Source organism: Gastrolobium bilobum, unplaced genomic scaffold (assembly GCF_033153095.1).
Source record: "Gastrolobium bilobum isolate Gb01-03AN ecotype WA unplaced genomic scaffold, APGP_CSIRO_Gbil_v1 utg66314, whole genome shotgun sequence".
NCBI lineage: Eukaryota > Viridiplantae > Streptophyta > Magnoliopsida > Fabales > Fabaceae > Gastrolobium > Gastrolobium bilobum.
In genome coordinates this window covers 1,476-22,980 of record NW_026898587.1, presented here as the reverse complement: position 1 = coordinate 22,980, position 21,505 = coordinate 1,476, and the positions used below count along the sequence as shown (strand labels likewise).

The 21,505-nt window shown below is 41.1% G+C and overlaps 1 protein-coding gene across 1 annotated transcript; it reads right to left on the bottom strand.

Moving 5' to 3' along the window:
• Nucleotides 1-3,157: 3,157 nt before the first annotated feature.
• Nucleotides 3,158-18,656, bottom strand: LOC133317533 (uncharacterized). The gene is made up of 6 exons (XM_061519402.1): nucleotides 17,897-18,656; nucleotides 17,478-17,677; nucleotides 12,222-13,128; nucleotides 11,620-12,132; nucleotides 8,687-11,535; nucleotides 3,158-3,469 (listed from the first exon to the last, which is right to left on the bottom strand). Exons 1-6 carry the CDS (start codon nucleotides 18,654-18,656, stop codon nucleotides 3,158-3,160), a joined length of 5,541 nt encoding a protein of 1,846 aa, XP_061375386.1.
• Nucleotides 18,657-21,505: the final 2,849 nt, after the last annotated feature.

Genomic DNA, 21,505 nt, shown 5'->3' with positions numbered 1-21,505 from the left:
AGAACAGCCCCCATCCCTACTCCTGAAGCATCAGTCTCAACTACAAAAAGTGTGTTGAAGTCGGGTAAGGCAAGAACTGGCAGCTGCATCATTTCCCCCTTCAATGCATCGAAGGAAAGTTGTGCTTCTTCGCCCCACACGAAGCTATCCTTTTTTAACAGTTGGGTAAGTGGCCGAGCCAGATGACCATACTGCTTGACAAAGCGTCTGTAGTAACCCGTGAGCCCCAAAAATCCCCTGAGGCCCTTCAAGTTTTTAGGGACTGGCCACTGACTGACAGCCACCAACTTTTGAGGATCAGCCTTCACCCCATCTTGGGAGATCAAATGACCCAAATATTCCAATTCAGACTGTGCGAATGTACATTTTTTTCTGTTAGCTGAAAAGTGATTAGAACGCAGAATCTCCAGCACAACCTTCAAATGCTCACAATGTTGTTCCTCACTGTGACTATATATCAGAATATCGTCGAAGAATACTAAGACGAATTTCCTTAAAAAGGGCTTGAAGACTTCATTCATCAAGGATTGAAACGTCGAAGGAGCGTTCCTCAACCCAAAAGGCATCACGAGATATTCGTAATGTCCTTCATGAGTCCGAAAAGCCGTCTTTTCAATGTCGTCAACCCTCATGCGAATCTGATTATACCCCGATTTCAGGTCCAATTTGGAAAAAATTCCTGCTCCATGTAGCTCATCCAATAACTCATCTGTAACAGGCAGTGGGAATTTGTCTGGAATGGTTACCTTGTTCAAAGCTCTATAATCTACGCAAAAACGCCAACTTCCATCTTTTTTCCTGACCAATATCAGGGGACTGGAATAAGGACTGCAGCTCGGCCTTATCATTCCTGCCTCTAACATGTCTTTCACAAACTTTTCAATCTCTTCCTTCTGATAGTACGGATAGCGGTACGGTCGTATATTAGGAATGGCAGCCCCTGCTGTCAGCAATATCTTATGGTCACAATTCCTAAATGGAGGCAACTCGGATGGTGGTAGAAATACATCGTGATACTGCTGCAGTAACTCCGAGATCAGTGGAGAAAGGTCCTGAGAAGGATTTTCCTCCAGAACACAATACCCCAACTCCACATAATATCCCTCTTCTCCCTTCTTCCAAGCTCGTGACATACCCTTATAGGAGAGTTTACTACACGAGAGAGACGGATCCCCCTGCAATAACACCTCATTCCCCTGCCATGGAATACAGAGAATACGTTCCTTAAAATTCGCTTGAATATTCCCCAATTCTTCCAACCATGAATAACCCAGCACCACATCCACATCATTAAGATGGAAAACATAAAAGTCCTGAGTCAAAGACAAACCTGGCAGCAACAATTCCACATCCTTGCAATACCCTTTCCCTTGTACTTGGGCTCCGTCCCCTACCCCCACACGAAATGTTTTAGAGTGATCGAGAGAAAGGCCCAACCGGTCAACAGTGTCATCTCCAATGAAGTTGTTCGAAGCACCCGTGTCTATGAGTACGACCACATCTTGGTTCTTCACCTTCCCCCATAGTTTTAAGGATCGATTGGAGGTCAACCCAACTACACTCTGGACGTTTAGTTGAAGAATCTCTTCCGATTCTCCTCCTGTTTCGATCCCTCCCCATTCCTCCCCTGTGGGAACATCTTCATTCTCGTGCAACAGTAAAACCCACAGATGAGGGTTCGGACACACATGCCCTGGACCATAGGGTCCATCACAACGAAAACACAAGTTTCGCCGTCGATAATCAGCTGCCTCATCTGGTGACAACCGCCGGAACCGGTTCCCACTACGGCCCTCGGATCCTCCCACCGTCGCATCTCCTGTTTGGGAGGTATTCCTTGCTTCTGGAGTACCCACTACTCGTCGATTAGGGATCGTGGGAGTGTTGCTGGCCACCGACACTGGTGTGACCGATATGTTAGATGGATTCGTTTGGGCCGTTGTGGCTGGCCCATAATTCACTCCCCTTGGGGTATTCGCTCCTCCACGGTTTGATAAGGCAGGCCTACCCCATCCGTTAGTGTGGCTATTGGGCCCGTGGCTTCCTCGGCCCATATCCCCACTCTCCTTGCCTACCACTGCGTTGCGATCCTCAACTCGCTGAGCAAACACCATCATCCCTTCCAAATCCTCTGGTGAGTGCAAACGGATCTCCGCTCGAATTTCCGGTTTCAATCCGGTCAAAAAAGCTGCCTGCATCATCTCCTCATCCGCTTGCCGTAACGGTGCCGACAGAACTTCGAATTGTTTACGAAATTCAGCCACTGTGCCGGATTGCTTCAACTCCATTAACGCTTCATAAGGATTTCCCGACGGGGAAACATGGAAGCGTTGCAACACCGCCAATCGAAACGTTGTCCAGTCCGTCAAAGGATTCCTGGGTTCCCACCATTGGAACCAGCTTAAAGCTTCCTTCTCCAAACAGATGGAGGCCGTTTCAACTTGTTCCTCGGGTGGAATGTGATTCACACGGAAGTAACGTTCCGCTCGGAATATCCATCCATAAGGGTCATCACCGGAGAAATAAGGAACTTCCACTCGACACATCCTTTCCTCTCCCCTCTCCCACGGTCCTCGACCATGGTTGCCATCATGTTCCCTTGCATCTGTGTCTCCGTTTCTTCCTCTGAATCCCCTGCTTCCATTGTCCATCCTATTAAAAAACTCAGTAAGTGCCTCCTTCATCTGACGCACCTCAATCCTGACTTCTCCCATGTTTTCCTCTATTCGTTCTGTCCTCCTCTCTACTTCTTCCACTCTAGTCTCCATTCTCGTCCTTACCATACAGCTCCCCACCGACCGTAAGAGCTTTGATACCAAATTGTTGGCACCAAAAGAATACAACAGTAGAACACTTACAATTAAATGACAGAAGCAATATTAACTAAGAACGGAATCAATCTCTGGGAATGGTATTTAACTACTGGAACAATATACTTAAACAGTAAATGAACCCACAACAATACAAGGATTATTACACCTTAAAAGCAGAAAATATCCTCCTCTCTCAGATGGCCGATTGAAGAGAATTACCCTTTATTCCTTAGGCAGCCATTGAGACTCATGCTCAATGCCACTGCTCCTACTACCCCCTTTTTACCAGAATACTCAATACCCATCCCACTCCTCACTAACTAACTTATATCCCTCACATCCTCTCATTCCTTCTCCCACTTTTCCTCTCCGTGGGCAGCCTTCCACGTGTCCAAGGTGCTAACCAACTTCCAGTTGTCATAAGCTTTCCTCCTTTGAGCCTTACGATCCACTCTTCTTCTAGGTACATTGTCCACCAATTTGAGAGCAGCTACTGGCCCATAAACATCAGTCAGCCCATCAACAATTGGATCATCCTCAGCCAACCCATCCCCAGTTGGTCTCTCCATAATTGGTTTCCCTTCTGACGCATGAGACCCACTAACAGTTGGTCCACTAGGAGAGAGCCCATCCACAGCAACCGAGTGTCCATCACACTCTCAGTTTTTGAAGAAAAGAGATATGTTGGTATCCTAGTTTCCTAGCACAAGAACTGGTATCCAAGTTTTCCAATATAGACCTCCAAAAAGGTCAAGAAGAAAATTACAATTAAAGTGATTTACCTCGGTGCTTTTTTTTCCTCAAGCAGATAGGTAATTTAAATTCCTATGAAGAATTATTCACTTTGTCAAAAGATGAATGAATGTTCTTAAGAAAGCTTTTTAATTGATGCACAATAATGAATCCTAATCTTGAAAATCTAATTCTTTCTTTTCTCTCTTATATATTCTTCTCACATGAATATTGTATTTTCTCCACTCACGAATACTGTATTTTTTCTTCTAATGAATAATATGCAATGAGCCATATTTATAATAATAACATTTTCTCTCTCCTAAAATCCCAAAAGATATAATAAAATTTGAAATCTTTTACAAAAATTAAATTTACAATGCGATTTTCAAAAATACATTTTTTGATTTTTTTTAAATAAAAAATGTAAAGTATAACACCTCGTAATTCTAAATCATGTTATTATATTTAAAATATGGATTACAGGGGTAGGATTAGTGAAAATCCTAAATTTAGAACCAAAATACATCAAAAGGGTAAAACGGTAATTTGACGAACACGTAACCCCTAGGAAAGGAAATGTGAGTAGAAGGTCTCAAATGGAAAAACTAACCATGGAAATGGATTCAGAACGAAAAATTTAGTGGTTAGACAAGTTTCTGAAAAATTAATGAATAGTGTTTTTACCGGGTAAAAATATCGCGGTACAGTTGCACCGTAAGGCATGCCGAATGAATTTTGAGCTCTAGGTTTGGAAATAAGTTATAAATGGTATATAGGAGTAGGAATTATGATTTCTAATGGGAATTGATTAAAATTAGGGTTTTTGGGGAAGCGTGCATACAGTGCGCATAACAGCTTAAAACTGTGATTTCGCCGAACGACCGAAAAACTCCAGATTCATCTGACCAAGGACAATTAAAGGATAATGGTTAATGTTAAAAATTGGAGTTTCTAAATAGTTTAGGAATTAAAGGACGTTTAGTGGATTAAGCGGGAGATTTGAATTAATTTGAATCGCGTGAAGTGGCGGTGGGACCCACCCTACTTAAGTGAGCTTAAGACACATATGCACATTCACTATTCACCATCTTCTACACTCCCTCTCTCTCCTACAACCCATCGCCTCCTTCACCATTGGGCAAGTTTTTTCTCAAAACTTCATCTCCTCCAAACTCCACCAAATCTCCATCAAAACACAACTTCCACTACATCAAACTTTAAGTAAACAACCTCCTAAACACAACCATGGTATTTTCAAGGCATGGAACTCGCTAGATTGGGAGAAAAAGGGGACCCATGTCCGCGGCCATTGTGTGGAAAGTTGATGTTCTTGGAGTGGTTTGATCCTCGAATGCTTGGGTATTGTGTGGAGGAGTCCTTGATTGTGGGTAAGTTTCAACACATTTCATTGGTTGACTTATTGGATTTGATTTCATGAACCCTAGATCTTGCATGTGTGATTGATGGGGTTGGGGACCTTAAATTGAAAATGTGTATTAGATAAAAGTGTCTTAGAATAATGTTTTATAGTGAATGAACTCATAAAAATTATTGATGAAATGTTTGGTAACTTAGGCAAAATTCATGATGGAAATCCAAGACTTTGTGAAATGGAATGGTTGTAGGATTGTGTAATTGAGTTGTGGAGTATTTGTATGAGTTAATTATAGGATTGTATGATGTGTGGAAGTGTTGAAATGATTCAAAAATCCCTAGGTATACAAGCATGAACAATTCGGCCATGTGAGGAGAAATAAGGATGGATGATGTAAAAATTATGTAGTTGGTGTTGTGTGATTGTGAATCATGTTTAAATAGGTTATATGTTGAGTTGATGCATTGAATTGAAAGCAAAACCATTGGGTGATGTGTATGTGTCAATTCGGCCATGATGAGGAACCTTAAGGGAAATGATATTGAGATGTGATTGAATTGAATTAAAGGCTTGAATTAGTGTTATGGTGAGCTTAGGAAACCATTGGGACATTGTAATAAAATTAACAACATGGTTAGGTATCTTGAGGCTAAATGGCCAAACTTATGTATGTGGGATTGTGAAGTTTTTATCTCTTAATTCAACTTGAGTTGCATGGTATTGATGATCCTTGTGTGATCATTGTAGGTTGCCTCCCACGAACGTGAACTTGGAACGGTGAACTTCGTGTTTGGTCCTTGACCAAAAAGATTGTGGTAAGTACTTATGGAAATTTCATAAATTCTCGTGTAACCAAGTTGATATGGTTATGTGGTTCTCATTGGTATGGGAATGACCTGTGTGTAGGCATTTCTGGCTGGACCAAGCTTGGTGGTATTTTGATTTGGAGCTACCTAGAGAGGGAGCTTGCACAAGGTAATCCTTTGGTACTGGGGTTAATCCCCGTTTGTGCTCCACCATGCCCTTGGGGAGTAGTGGTTGGGGGTGTATGTTGATAATGTATTATAACATGCTCATGCATATATGTATGTGTAGTGGGTACATAGGATGTACCGTGTCTCTGGCCAGTAGACTGTTGCCTTCGGGCGTTACGGACTTCCACTGGATAGGTCTCCGTGAGGGAGTTCTAGTTGACCTGGGGTCATGGAGTGTCATCCGTTGAGGAGCACTCTAGGAATGTCTCGAGTGTATATGGATGGAGGATGCCTTGGTTGATGTTCTGGGAACACTTCCTTGGATGAGAACCCGTAGGCTATATGCCGAGGCCAATAGGCCGGATGTTGCGTGGCTTTGGCATTGACTATTCCAGCTTCATCGTATTTTTACTCCATATGCATCCCTACTTCATTAAATCCCTTGCTTTATCCCTCTTTAGTTATTGTAATATATTATTGATTTACATCGGAGTGAGCCATTGGGCAGAGTAATCTCCAGAACCTCTGGGTTACTCAGATATATTCGTATATCTCACTCCGTGTTGGGGCATTTATTTCAGGTAGTAGCAGTGGGGCTGGAGCTGTGGGCAAGAGGCCCACAAGATGAGCACTTGGACATAGAGTTTGTTTTGCATTTTGAGGTCATTTGGCATAGGCTAGACTTAGGGCATGAACATTGTATATGGATTTAGGTTTATGCATATTTTCATATTTGTTCATACCATCTTTTTGCCTAAGTCTAGTTGTACATTTATCATGTTATATTTTGAGGTTCATTTCATTGTGTTGTATTTGGAGGACTTGTTGTATTATGCTTTATATTGTAGAATTGTAATTTGTAAATATTGGACCTTGTGTAATATTGAAGCAGGATATATGATGAAAGGGCAATAGGCCTATTTTAGGATATGATTATGTTTAATGTAAAGAATGCATGCAATGGAATGATGTGATTGAAATAAGTTTAATTTTTGGACAATGAAATGTAAAGTGAGGAAATTGATGTAAATTGTAATGGGTTGTAAGAGCACCAATGCATTGTTGGTCCTTGAGTGCCACCCTTGTCTGTTAGGTACCATTTGAGGATAATAACACACTTTTAATAAAGTGAGATAGGTTGAATAAGCAAAGGAGATGCCGTCGAATTTTCTACAAAATGGAAGATTTTTGGGTAAATTTTGGGAGACCATATCTCCCTCCACAAGGGTCCAACAGGGACGTGTCATACACCATTTTGAATATTGAGATGTCAACTATATTTTTTCAAAATGTGGAAGCGATTGGAGTTGTACGCAGACCTGTAGAGGCATATGAGTCCAGACTGTTCAGAACTCCATGTTGCAGGGGCTGTCAGGTGACCTGTTTGGGAAATTTATTTCATCCTAAATTATTGGTCAAATTAGGCCTATGATATGTCAAATTGAAGCTAAAGGTGTCTAGTTTATTTTATAAAAATTTGAGAGCAATTGGTGAATTATTTTGTTCAGAATCGCAGAAATAGTAGAGGCTATTTGGAGCCCTGTTTGAGGTTGGCTGGCAGCTTTGCTTGTCCAACTTCAAACGGTGATAACCGAAGCAAACAAGAAATTTATGGAGCGTGTGATATCTTTTTGGAAACACAATTAAGTCTAGAATAACATACTAAAATATGAGAGATTCTAAAACACTTAATCTCTCATAATATCCAGATTACTGAACCATGTTCAGTTTTGTAAAAACCGTAAAAGTGAGATTTATGCTAAGTGGATTTATGGGAACCCCTTAGTGACTTAAGAGAAGCATTATATGATAGTTAGACAATTATTTTAATTATTCCGCGTTTAGTTTTTAGTTATGATCACAGCTTTTACTCATTACATTTTATTTTTGTTTTAAATTCTTACGTAATGCAAAGGAAAAAATTTACTTGCATTTTTTTTAAATGAACTGCTGTGATTGTAACTGCGCTTAATATCATAATCAATATTAACAACACCGGTACGTAACGGGCTGCTACGTAAAGCATTAAATATCTTGTTCTATTATGCAATGCAATTCTAATCTAAATCTTTGACAAAGAATATTTTATTTCTTTTACATGAAATTTAAAAAGATAAAATCTATCCTAAACTTTACTTGATTTCATGTTTTTCTCTCTCTTCATGATATCTTCCACATCTTCTTCAATCTTCAATTATCTTGAATACTAATTCAAATCATAATATATATTATTCTGAAATATCAAACAATCAGCTTATTAGTAATTTCAAGACAATAAATTATTATCAATTAAATTAACATCAAATTGATTGTAATCATCCAAACATATTTTAAACCAATTAAACAATTGGGGTATAATAAATATCCAACAATTTTCCCTTTTTTGATGATGACAAGCAATTTATGCCATGTACCTGATAGGAGAAACCTATCCTAACACAGTTGAGGAAGAAAACAGATAAGAGAGATAGAGAATTCAAGAAGAAGGAGATGAGAAAAAAGACAGTTTATTTCAATGACAAAATTCATACCCATTACGGTTACAAGCGATCCTATTTATACATGTTCTGTTCCTGACCCAATGTGGGTCACTCTAACTACTCAACTAACAAACACTAATATGACTACTTTGCCCATACCAATTACACTTCGTCTCACATGAACCTTTTGGGTTTTCTTATCACCCTTCTTGTTCTTCCTTCGGCAATGTTGTCAGTTACTACATGATTGTCCTCCCTCTCACTTTGATGTATTTTATTCGTATCAATACCCACCCCATTAAAACTAACCTTGTCCTCAAGGTTAAAATGTGGATATTGTCTTCTAAATTCTTGTAATTCTTCCCATGTTGCTACCTCATGTGGCATCCCACTCCATAGCACTTTAATCTCTATCTGCTGCTGATCTTCCACTGCGATGATTCTACTGTCTGTAATGTCCTGGGGTTCTAAAACTGGCATACCATTAGTGAACACGTCTGGCAAGGGTAGTGGAGATATAGAGTTGTCTCCTTTGAATGGTTTGAGAAGAGAAACATGAAAGGTATGGTGTATCTTTGCATTAGGTGGTAACTCAAGCTTATAAGCAACCTGACCAACTTTTTTTGCTATTGGAAATGGCCCGAAGTATCTTCTGCATAATTTGTTGCTCATTCTTTCTGCCACTGAAGACTGCCTGTAGGGTTGTAAGTGAACCCAAACTAAGTCTCCAACCTTGTATTGAACATCCCTTCTCTTGCGATCAGCTCGCTCCTTCATAGCCTGCTGAGCCTTGATTAAATTCTCTAGTAGTTGCTGTAAGATAGCTTGTCTATCCATTAGAGCAGTATCTACTTCTTCTAATCTTGTATCAGATGACACATAATCTAGGATGGAAGGGGGATCACGACCAAAAACTGCCTTGAAAGGGGTCATCCCATCTGCAGAATGGTAAGAAGTATTATAGCAATACTCAGCCCAATGCAGTATCTTCGACCACCTCTTAGGAAAATCTGCAACAAAGCATCTTAAGTATTGTTCGAGGACACGATTCACAACCTCTGACTGGCCATCTGATTGAGGGTGGTAGGCTGTAGTTCTTCTTAAGTGGGTGCCACTTTGCACAAACAATTCAACCCAGAATCTGCTGAGGAAGATGGAGTCCCTGTCTGTGATGATAGACCTTGGGATACCATGAAGTTTACAGATCATAGTGGCAAAAAGGTTAGCTACCTTTGCTGCTGTGTACCTCTGGGGTAGCGAACCAAAGTGAGCTTGCTTGGATAATCTGTCAACAACTACAAGAATAGTAGTGAAGCCATGTGAAACAGGTAAGCCCACTATAAAATCCATGGATAAATCTTCCCATATTTTGCTAGGGATTGAAATTGGTTGCAACAAACCAGCAGGTGCTTGGTTTTGATATTTAACTTGCTGACATGTTATGCAAGAGCTAACAAATGCCTTAACAGCAGCTCTCCAATTGGGCCAACTGAAACTAGCAGAGACCCTGGCCATTGTCTTCTGTATGCCCGTATGACCACTCATGAAGGTTGAGTGATTTTCGTGTAAAACCTGATGAACCAGTGGAGAAGAAGGATCCAATAATAGCTTCCCTTTATAAAACAGCAAGCCATCATATGCCTTATAATGTGCATTAGAACTAGGATCTTCTGCAATGCTCTTATAAATCTGTTGAAAGAAGGGGGAAGAATGATTCTCTTGTCTTAAAGTGTCAAGTAACTCAACTTGGACCGTTGCAGCAGCCATAAGAGACATGAAAACAGGGTACCTAGATAAGGCATCCGCGGCTTGATTGTCCTTCCCTGGCTTATACACAATGGAATATTCAAATCCCAGTAGCTTGGTCAAGTAATATTGTTGCTCAGGTGTTTGTATCACCTGATCCAAAAGACCTCTCAAACTTTTCTGGTCGGTTCTTATGGTGAATCTTCTTCCTAACAGATACTGTCTCCACTTTTTCACTGCTTCCGTAATTGCATAAAGCTCTCTAACATACGCAGAAGCCTTTTGCATCCTCAAAGCCGATTTTTTACTGAAATAGGCTATCGGGTGCTCTTGTTGAAGAAGGACTGCACCAACTGCCAAGTCAGAAGCATCAGTTTCAACAGTGAATTCTTTCTGAAAATCAGGCAGAAGCAATACAGGTGCTGTTGTCATTACAACTTTGAGCTTTTCAAATGCTTGTTGAGCTGCAGCACTCCAAAGAAAGGCATCCTTTTTCAACAATTCAGTAAGGGAAGTTGCAATGGCTGCATAATTACAAACAAATCTTCTGTAGTAGCCTGTTAAGCCTAGAAATCCTCTTAATTCCTTGAGGTTCTTTGGGACAAGCCAATCCAACATAACTTGTATTTTAGTAGGGTCCATCCGAAGGCCATCTATAGTCACCACATGGCCTAGGTAGTCCACCTCTTGTCGTGCAAAAGAACATTTACTCCTCTTGATGAAGAACTTATGCTGCTGTAGAGTGGTGAGGACCAATCGAAGGTGCTGTAAATGCAGCTCCAATGTTGGACTGTATATTAAAATATCATCAAAGAATACAACTACAAATTTGCGAAGAAAAGGCTGCAAAATCAGATTCATGGTTGCTTGAAATGTAGAGGGAGCATTGGTTAAGCCAAAAGGCATTACCAAAAACTTATAGTGACCTTGATGAGTACGAAAAGCTGTCTTGTGCACATCAGATGGGTGAACACGGATTTGGTGATAACCAGCCCGTAAATCCAGCTTTGAAAAATATTGTGAGCCACCTAACTCGTCCATCAACTCATCTGTAGTTGGAATAGGAAAACGATCTTTGATGGTGATAGTATTCAAAGCTCTATAATCAATGCAGAACCTCCAAGATCCATCTTTATTTTTGACTAATAGCACAGGAGATGAAAAAGGGTTGGTGCTTAGCCTTATGAACCCCAAATCTAGCATCTGCTGTATTTGTTTCTCAATTTCAGCCTTTTGATAGTGAGGATATCGATATGGCCTCACATTAATTGGTGAAGCTTGTGGTTGGAGGTGAATCTCATGATCCAGTATTCTGTGGGGAGGAAGTTCTTTTGGTTCAAGGAATAACTCCTCAAATTCTGAGAGTATAAGTTGGACTTCTGAACAATTATCAGGTGGAGGTGCTGAAATAACTGAATCCAGCAGTGTAAGTTGAAACAAAGAAGCTACCTAGTCCTTGTGCTATAATTTTCGAAACTGATTTAAGGAAATAGGACCTGTATGCTTATCACCTTGTAGCTTAATTGTGTTTCCTGCCCATGCAAACTCCATGGTGAGTTTGCTATAATCCAATACCACAGGTCCCAGCATTTGAAGCCATTGGACTCCCAGGACCATGTCTGCACCTTGTATGGGAAGAACATAAAAATCCACTAGGAAAATATGTTGTTGTATCTGAACAGGGACAGCTTGGCAAAAACCTTCACATTTGAGGATTTGGCCATTGCCCACCATAACATCAAATTGCTGATCAGAGGACATTGGTAAGTTGAGAGCTGCTACAACTTTGGGTTGTAAGAAGTTGTGAGTGCTGCCACCATCCACTAGCAGACTCATTTCGAATTTTCCAATGTAGCTAGTAAACCGTAATGTTTGAGGTATCATAACTCCAGATAAGGCATGGAGACTAATTTGTGGTGTAACTGATTCACTGCAATCAGTTGGAGTCCAATCACTAAAGTGGGGTTCCTCTGTCGTAGGATCATCTGAGAGTTGAGAATTCTCTTCATCTGGTACAATTAAAATATGGACCGAAGCTTTGCACTTATGGCCAAAGAAATACTTCTCACCACATGTGAAACAAAGGTTTTTTCTCTACGTTCTTGCATTTGGCTCTGGGTTATTTTCTGGGTCCATGGTTTTGGTTGATAATTGGGGTTGGCAGTAGAAATGGGTTTTGGGGTAAATTGAGTGGATGAAGTTTTGGGTGTACGAAGTAAGGGTGGATAAGGGGAATGCAGTTTAGGTGGATATGAAGATTGTGGTTTAGGTGGTACCTCTTTTAAGGATAGTTTTGCTTCTTGGATCTTAGCTAGTGAAATTGCTCTAGTCATCGAAGATGGACGGAATGAGGCTACTTCTTGTTGAATTATAGGTTTCAACCCTGATACAAAACAACTGAGCAAAAATGATTCAGATAAACCGTTTACCTTATTTGAGAGAGTTTTAAATTCCTCTTGATATTCTAGGACGGATCCTTTCTGTATGAGTTTGGAAAGCTGTCCTTGATAGTCTTCCAATTCTGATGGACCAAAACGCACCTGTAATGCTTGAATAAAGGGTTCCCACGAAGCAATATTGGTGTTCTTGCGTACCCATTGATACCAGGCCAGAGCTTTGCCATCAAAATAAATTGGAGCGATTCGAAGCTTCTGTTCCACATCAATGTTGTAAAATTCAAAGAATTGTTCAATCTTGAAGATCCAACCCTGAGGATCGCATGACCCATCAAATTTGGGTACCTTGAGACGAACATTTCGTGCTGCTTGATTATCTTTCGGGACAGAGGAATTAGGTGACATACCCGAAGTTGCAGTGCCGTCTCGATGATTATCAAAGATAGCATTAAGCTTGCATGCAATCTCCTGAAATTTCTTTGTCATTTGTTCCTTCAAAACCTCGATTTCTGCTTGTGTGTGATCCAAGCGGTCATCAAACGATCGTGATCTAGTGTCAGGGGCCATGTTCAGCTCGATGAAAGCGCCAATTGATAGGAGAAACCTATCCTAACACAGTTGAGGAAGAAAACAAAGAAGAGAGATAGAGAATTCAAGAAGAAGGAGATGAGAAAAAAGACAGTTTATTTCAATGACAAAATTCATACCCATTACGGTTACAAGCGATCCTATTTATACATGTTTTGTTCCTGACCCAATGTGGGTCACTCTAACTACTCAACTAACAAACACTAATATGACTACTTTGCCCATACCAATTACACTTCGTCTCACATGAACCTTTTGGGTTTTCTTATCACCATTCTTGTTCTTCCTTCGGCAATGCTGTCAGTTACTACATGATTGTCCTCCCTCTCACTTTGATGTATTTTATTCGTATCAGTACCAAGAAAAACTAATTCATTATAGATATAACATGAATGCTCAATGATGATTACATAAACACTATTCCCCTTGACTTTACTAAGCTACAACTAGAATTTATAAATCATAAAATATGGCATCTATTTCCCCCCTTTTGGCATCATCGAAAATATGACGAGTAAACACTCAAGATAAGGGAAAAAAGATGTCAAGGTAGCATGTATAGGAAGTAATAGCTCAATAATGAAAAATAGTGAAGAATAAAAATATAGAAAATGATGAAAGACAACAACGGAAAATATTCCAAAGCATATACAATAATAATGCAGTTATTTGTCTTTCCACTCAACTTTAGAATCACTCTTGTTTCTCATTCTCTAATCTTTCCATAAGCTTGTACCTCGTGACTGCTCTCCACTCTTAGTGTTGATATTCCAAAGCATATACAATAATAATGCAGTAATTTGTCTTTCCACTCGACTTTAGAATCACTCTTGTTTCTTATTCTCTAATCTTTCCATAAGCTTGTACCTCGTGACTGCTCTCCACTCTTAGTGTTAGAATGTTTCATAAGCCACCAAACCAGTAGGACATTAAAGCTCGTAATGTAGCAGGTGAATATGAACAAAAATAAAATAGTATCAGGGTAGGTAAAAAATAAAGAAGGGATAGTACAATTATACATAGTCCCTAAACCTTATCTTTTGATATTCTCAATACCATTTCCCATCATGAAGATATCTTTTTCTTTTTGTACTTTTCTATGTTTCCATTTTCATATGACTAACAATCAAAAAAAGGGATTTTTACTTTGAAACTCAAATGAAATTTGTTCCCCCTAAATTTCATATTCCTTTTTTTTCATTCTTTCTTCTTTTTCTGTTTCTTTTGCTCATTCCCCTTTCTTCTTTTTTTCTTTTTCACATTCCCCCTATCTTCTTTTTTTCTTTTTCCCATTCCCCCTATGTAATTTTTTTTTGCACTCTAACAATTTATTCATTCAATCTATTAATCCATTCAAGCTCATTTTGATGATGAAATTCCATCCGTTCCGTTAACTGGTAACTAATTTTTGCTATAAAAACACATTCTCGGATCCTGAGAACAGAAGCACCAAAAAGGAACGGATGATGATGTAATCAGCTGATAATGAAAGAAAAGGGGAATGATTTGACTTATTTATACACATGCTCAACTAACCTATTCTCTGACTCATTTGCAGGAAACGTTGAAAAGAAGTTTCTAAAAGCAAAAAAAGAGTACAACAATCAAGCAGGAAGAAACGTGTACAACAGAGAACGAAGAGTGCTCATTGGTTTAGAGAAAAAGCAAGTGTGGGGGTCTCAGAATAAAAAGGTAAATCTCAACCCTAAGCCATACCATCAAACAACTTGCTTCACTTATTAGAGCACTAGTTCACCGCCTCTCTGCTTGGTCGACCCGAGAGCTGCTCGGGAATATCTTTTCAGAGAGCAAGAGTGCAGAGTAATAATCAGGATTGCCAATAGGAGCAATCTACTCTGACTAAGAGCAACCCTCTTCAACTATACGCAAGCGTACGTGTCAAGCAATATAGGGTATTGTAGCCCCAGATTTATCGTCCTCAGGGAGCAGTTGTGAAGTAAGAAGCGCTAAAGGAAACTTAATTTGTAAAATGGAGCAATAAAAGAAAGTACTATTCTCAGCTAAGCTTCACAAAGAGCAATCTCTGGGCAGCTAGTTAAACAATATTAACCATTCTGAACCAGATGAGAGCAGTGAATGACTTAGCACGGTCATCGAATAAAAAGGCATCAATTTAAGTAACTTCAAGAGCAGTCAATGAAATGAAAGTAAGAGCATCAGCTGGTAAACCACAGTTCAGTTATTGTGAGGAAAAAGTTGTGATAGAAGTTTGAGTTAAGATTAATTTAAGAAAAAGTCAAGTAGGTGTTACGGGTTCCATGTTTTCATCCCTTTGGTTAACCCTGCTTGGTAGCATATTTTACAAGTGGATTTTGCTCTTTCCCTTGTTTTGCTATAGGTAAGCAGAGGGTAAGGCTTTACTCTCCACGTTACTCCATAGTACTTGGAGTTATATGCAAGGAAACCATGCTGCCTTCTCAAAAGAGCATGGATTCACATGGCAGTGCTCCCCATTCCAGGTGTTTCTCCCTCCTTTCTTCAGGCTAAACTACCCCAGGATCTTGAGAATGCTCCACACGCCCTTGTCAGTGTTTCATCAACCGAGTGGTCCCGGGATGAGGTTGCCAGCCCAAAGGGTTTCACAAAATCAATAAATTAAACCAAAGAGCAACTCAAAATTCATTTATAAAATATGTGTTCCTTACAAAGTTATCCTGAGACAAAAGGGATTACTTCTATGGAACCCTCACCTACTTAGAGGAAGTTAGCTCCTAGTGAGCATTTTTACAAAAAGAAAACAAAGAGATGACGAGTCCTAGGATGGGCGCTGATGATTTTCTTTATGAGGATTGCTTGTTCCTTTTATAGGGTTCTTCATTTGATCTTCATTGTTCCTTTCATCAAGGGTCGTGCTTTGTTTAAATCCTCTCCAGTGGTAGCTTTGCTTCTTGCCAGCTCAGCTCCGAATAGAAATCCTCTCCAGTGGTAGCCTTGCTTTTTGCCAGCTTGGCCTTAAATGGAAGTGGTCCCCCTTGCTTTTGGCTCCCTTTGTGAGTGGGAGTATCGGATTCAGGGAGGTACCTCCACTCCTTCTGCTGCAGCTGACGTGGCGGCTTTTGATTGCGCAGCTTCTTTGCTTTCATATTGTAGCAGAGGTAGCACCTCCACCTTCTCTGCTGTGGCTGACGTGACGGCTTCCCATTGCTTCCTTTGACTGCTGTTGTACTACAGCAGGCTTTTTTTTCTTTCTGCGCAACACTCCTTCTTCTCTCTTCATTTTGTGGTTCCTTCTGATGGGCCTTAGGTGTCCTGAACAAAGCAAACTAACCCAATAGTCATATGTGAAAAAGATAATGTTAAATTTGCTCCAGGTCTACCTTAACTCCCACTTTCGGTATTGCTCTGGTCCACTATTCAAAACAGTTGCTCTATATGGAAAGAAGATGGTTGAAGGGAGTGATTTATAACCAAAACATGGGTTTTGTGGAACAATTTACACTTAATGGGCCTCAACTCTTAAGGACCATCAACACCCCAAAACTAGATATTACTCGTCCCGAGTAATCCTTCACAACCAACAGTCTTCTTGTGGCAGGCTAATGCTCCTTGAGATTATCGATGAAGAGTTAACTTAACTCCTTCCATCGCTTCATTAGAGCACTCATCTGACTTGTGAGTTTCACCAGCTTCATTGTGTGTGTGACCTCTTCCACTATTTTAGTCAGTTTCCCACAAAGTTGCTTCCGGATTAAACTTTTTGGCTTGATTTCTTCTCTTACTTCTTAGCTCCCTTCTCTGTTTCTTTCTTTTCAGGTCTTTTAACTGGAAGTCAATTACCCTTGTCTTTGCATAAGGCTGACCTTCAACAGTATGCTCTTTGAGCGGCTCTTGCTCTCACCTTGATGACTTGAGCTCTTTGAGCGAAATTTTTGGAGCAGATGAGCTGACCTTTTTTTTTTTTTTTAAACCAGGGGCAGAGTAATTTATTTAAATAGCCTGAAGTTCTTTCCTTGGTAACTCAATAAGTCCACTGAATAACAGAGTGTCCGATTTTTGGAGTGCTGCTTTTTGTGCATGGTGTTGCTCCAAATCAGAGTGATGCCCTATGTTGCTTTGTTAGAAACTGTAAACTCTTTAGGGCATCTCAAGGAGCAAAATCCTGGGCAAAAAGAAGGGAAGACATTTGGAAACGGTGGATATGGAGTTTGTCCCTTGAATTTTTCTCCCCAGTTACTGGCGAAGATTTGATCCCGAGCTCTGTAGTACAATCGGAGTTGAATTTCCTCCTCTTTGTTCTTCATCAATTCATCTTTCAAGAGCCCGATCTCCTCCTTCCAGTCTTTTCTGTTTTTTTCGTGGGCTTGCTCCCTTTCTTCCATTTTCTTGTTCATCATCTCTACTGCTTTCACCAGGTCTTTCACCGTGTTTTGCAAGGCTTCTCCTTCCTCAATCTTCCTTTTCAGAGGCAGTGGTCCAGCATTTTTTATCTGGTCAAGTTCATTCTGCAGGGCCACCTTTTCTTTGTTAATGAGCAAGCTGGCTTCTTTCAGAGATTGCAGCTCCCTTCCAACTGTGTCTTCTAAGGCTTGCACTTGAGTGGCTAGAAGGTCTGCTCCGAGACCGAACATAGTTTGACATTGAGTCATGTCAGTTGTCTCGACTAGGAACTGCCTTCGTCCACTCTTTGCAGGAGCTCTCTTAAAGGGAAGTTTTTCCCTTCTTGGAGTTTTCTGAGGTTCTTCCTTCACATTGCCCGAAACTTCAGCTTCTTCTTCTTCCTCCTTTCCTTCTTTTTCTTCTTTCTCTTCTTTTTCTTCTTCCTCCTCACTTTCCAATCCTTCATTGTCTCTGATTCTTTTTATCGTGGACTGATCAATGTCCGACCCTTCTGGAATGATTTCATCCGAAATCGGGATATTGGCCTTTAAGTTTCTTGGTGCATTTGCCACCAGTTGTTTGTAAACAATCCTCCCAACATCAAACTTCTTCTTAGTCAAGATGCAGAAGACCAGCACTGCTCTTTCCCAGTTTACTCTAGAGTCATTGCTCACGGGAATCAGACGGGAGTTAATAAAATGCATCCATACCTTTGCTTCGAATTTGAGTTGCTTCCTAGGGATGGATTCCTTGGTTCCCCAGGTTGCTCCTTCTGAGCCTATTTCTCGGAGCACTTCTCCAGTTATGGCCTCATCTCCTCGGCCAGCACAGTATCTATCGAACTCATCTTGTTCAGCAGGAACTGAAGCAGTGTTGTATGCTTCGTTGATTTCTTCAGGGGAGAAGTCTACTTTCACGCCTCTGATGAGGAGTTTTGGGAGATCTTCTTTCTTCATCCCCTCCAAGAATGCAGTCACGAACTCGGTGCGAGCTCTTGAGGGAGGCTCAACGAAGAGTTCCCAATCCAGTTCTGCTATATCCTCGGTCAGCCATCGGTCGAGATCTCCGTGTTTGGAGCTACTGAGGACTATGCCCCGTTCTGGTATGACTGTGCGGTCGACTGTGGTTTGCTCAGGCTTGAGCTTTTTCCCTGTTCGGGTCCTCTTCTTGGAGATAGAAGCAACAGGTATAATGGCCTTTGGACGTGTCATGGTGTAAGGTTCTGAGTAGGAGGGATGGAGTGGGGAGTAAAGGTTGGATTTTTGTGGGTTGAAGGAGAAAAGATTATGAGAATGAAATAATAGTTCTGTGTTTGTTTATAAAGGAACGAAGGAGAGGATGGGAAGGTTAAAACGCTCTGTATGGTGGTGATCGTGGCTTTGCTGAGTGGTGGATATGGGGGGAGAAGAGCGTCTGCTGCACATAAATGCCTGGGGGAAAGCAACTGTCCTCTGCTCTGACGGTTTCTTCTTTTTGAAACTGCTACTGCCGCTTGATTGGAGGGATGTGACAGCACGACGTGGAGCTGTTATCCTTCCGTTGCTTCCGCCACTCGGTTTTCTCTCTCTCTCTTTTTTTTTCGCATGCGGCCCATTGCAGGCCCTTGGGTTAAAAGGGGCAAGTGGATCAGCCCAATTAGAACTTGGTTTCAACATTGAGGGATCAAATTCTAAGTGTTGGTTGCTCCTTGCTTTTGGGATCAGGTTGCTCAAGAGCAACCCCAAAACTAGCTTCCTGCAATGGTTAGCACATTAATTTTCTCAAACAAAGACAATAATAAAAAGAATGACGTAGAAATAAATCTGGGTTGTCTCCCAGTAGCGCTTCGTTTATAGTCTTAGCTCGACTTGTTGCTCCTTGGGTCAGACTTCAGCTGGGTCATCGAGATGAGAAGTCAGTCTCTCATGCTCCTTGATCCCTCTATTATACTTTTTGAGTCTGTGTCCATTTACCCTGAGCGTTGCTCCAGATGTTTCATGAGCAATGGTAAATGCTCCATTGGGAAGTGCTTCAGTGATTGCATAAGGTCCCTCCCATCTTGATTTCAACTTTCCAGGAAACAGTTTCAATCTGGATCGATACAGCAGCACTTTGTCTCCAACTTCTAACTCTCTCTTGATAAGCTTTTTATCGTGCCACTTTTTCATCTGCTCCTTGTAGAGGTTGGCGTTTTCATATGCCTTGCTCCGGAATTCTTCCAGTTCAACCAACTGGAGCAACCTCTTTTCCCCAGCCATTCTGGAATCCATGTTTAGCAATGTGATGGCCCAGAATGCTTTGTGTTGAAGTTCCAGAGGCAAGTGACACGCTTTTCCAAACACCAACTTATAGGGGGAGCAGCCAATGGGCGTTCGATAAGCTGTTCGATACGCCCATAGGGAATCATCCAATTTGTTGGACCAATCTTTTCTATCTGGGTTTACGACCTTTTCCAGGATTTTTTTTATCTCCCTGTTGGACACCTCTACCTGCCCGCTGGTCTGTGGGTGGTAAGGGGTGGCAATTTTGTGCTGCACTCCATATTTCTTCAGGAGCAATTGGAATTGTTTGTTCACGAAATGTGTACCCCCGTCGCTGATAATTGCTCTAGGGGTTCCAAATCGAGTGAAAATATTCTTCTTGATGAACTTCAGCACTATCCTGGCATCATTGGTGGGGGTAGCAACAGCTTCTACCCATTTCGACACATAGTCAACTGCAACAAGTATATACTTGTTTCCAAAGGAAGGTGGGAAAGGCCCCATGAAATCAATGCCCCATACATCGAACAATTCAACCTCCATTATTGGAACAAGGGGCATTTCATGCTTTCTTGTAATGTTCCCTGTTCTCTGGCACCTGTCACATTTTTTAACAAAAACATTAGCATCTTTAAACAAGGAGGGCCAGTATAGACCTGACTGCAGCACTTTAGCTGCTGTTCTTGCTCCAGCAAAGTGTCCTCCATAAGGGGAGTTGTGGCATTGCTCCAGTATTTTCTGTTGTTCTCCTTCAGGGATACACCTTCGAAGTAATTGGTCAGAACACCTTTTGTAGAGCAAAGGGTCGTCCCAGAAATACTGCTTAGCTTCATGATGGAACCTCTTTCTCCCTTGGTGATTCAAGTGGTATGGCTCTATTCCGGCAGCCAGGTAGTTTGCAATATCTGCAAACCAAGGAGCTTGTTTTTCAGAGATCATCAGAAGCTGCTCATCAGGGAATGTCTCCTTGATATGATCTCCTTCTTGTGGGCTTGCCCTCTCTAATCGAGATAGGTGGTCAGCCACCTTGTTATCACTTCCTCTCCGGTCCTTGATCTCAAGGTCAAATTCTTGGAGCAACAGTACCCATCTAATTAGTCTTGGCTTGGCATCCTTCTTAGCAAAGAGTTGCTTGATTGCTGAATGATCAGTGAATACTGTGACTTTGGAGCATATTAGATATGAACGAAACTTGTCACATGCAAATACAACTGCCAGCATCTCCTTCTCCGTCACTGTGTAGTTGGCTTGTGCCGGTAAGAGTTCTACTAGCGTAGTAAACAGTTCTGAAGACTTTGTCTTTTCGCTGCCCAAGAACTGCTCCCAAGCCGAAATCGCTGGCGTCACACATTAGTTCAAAAGGAAGACTCCAATCTGGGCTTTGAATGATGGGTGCGGACACCAGCCTCGACTTGAGCTCCAGGAAGGCTGTCAAACATTTTTCATCAAAATTGAACTTCCTGTCTTGCTCCAGAAGTTCACAAAGTGGTTTGGCGATTTTGGAGAAGTCTTTAATGAAACGTCTGTAGAACCCAGCATGTCCCAAGAAGCTTCTGATCCCTTTTACTGTGGTAGGGGGAGGTAGCTTCTCAATTGCTTCCACCTTAGCCTTGTCCACCTCGAGGCCCTTGCTTGAGATTTTGTGTCCTAGCACAATGCCTTCTCTTACCATGAAGTGGCATTTTTCCCAATTCAGCACTAAATTGCTCTTGACACATCTTTTCAATACCTGTTCAAGGTTATTAAGGCAAGTAGAAAGAGCAACCAATGACAGAAAAATCATCCATGAAAATTTCTACTGCTTCTCCTACCAAATCAGT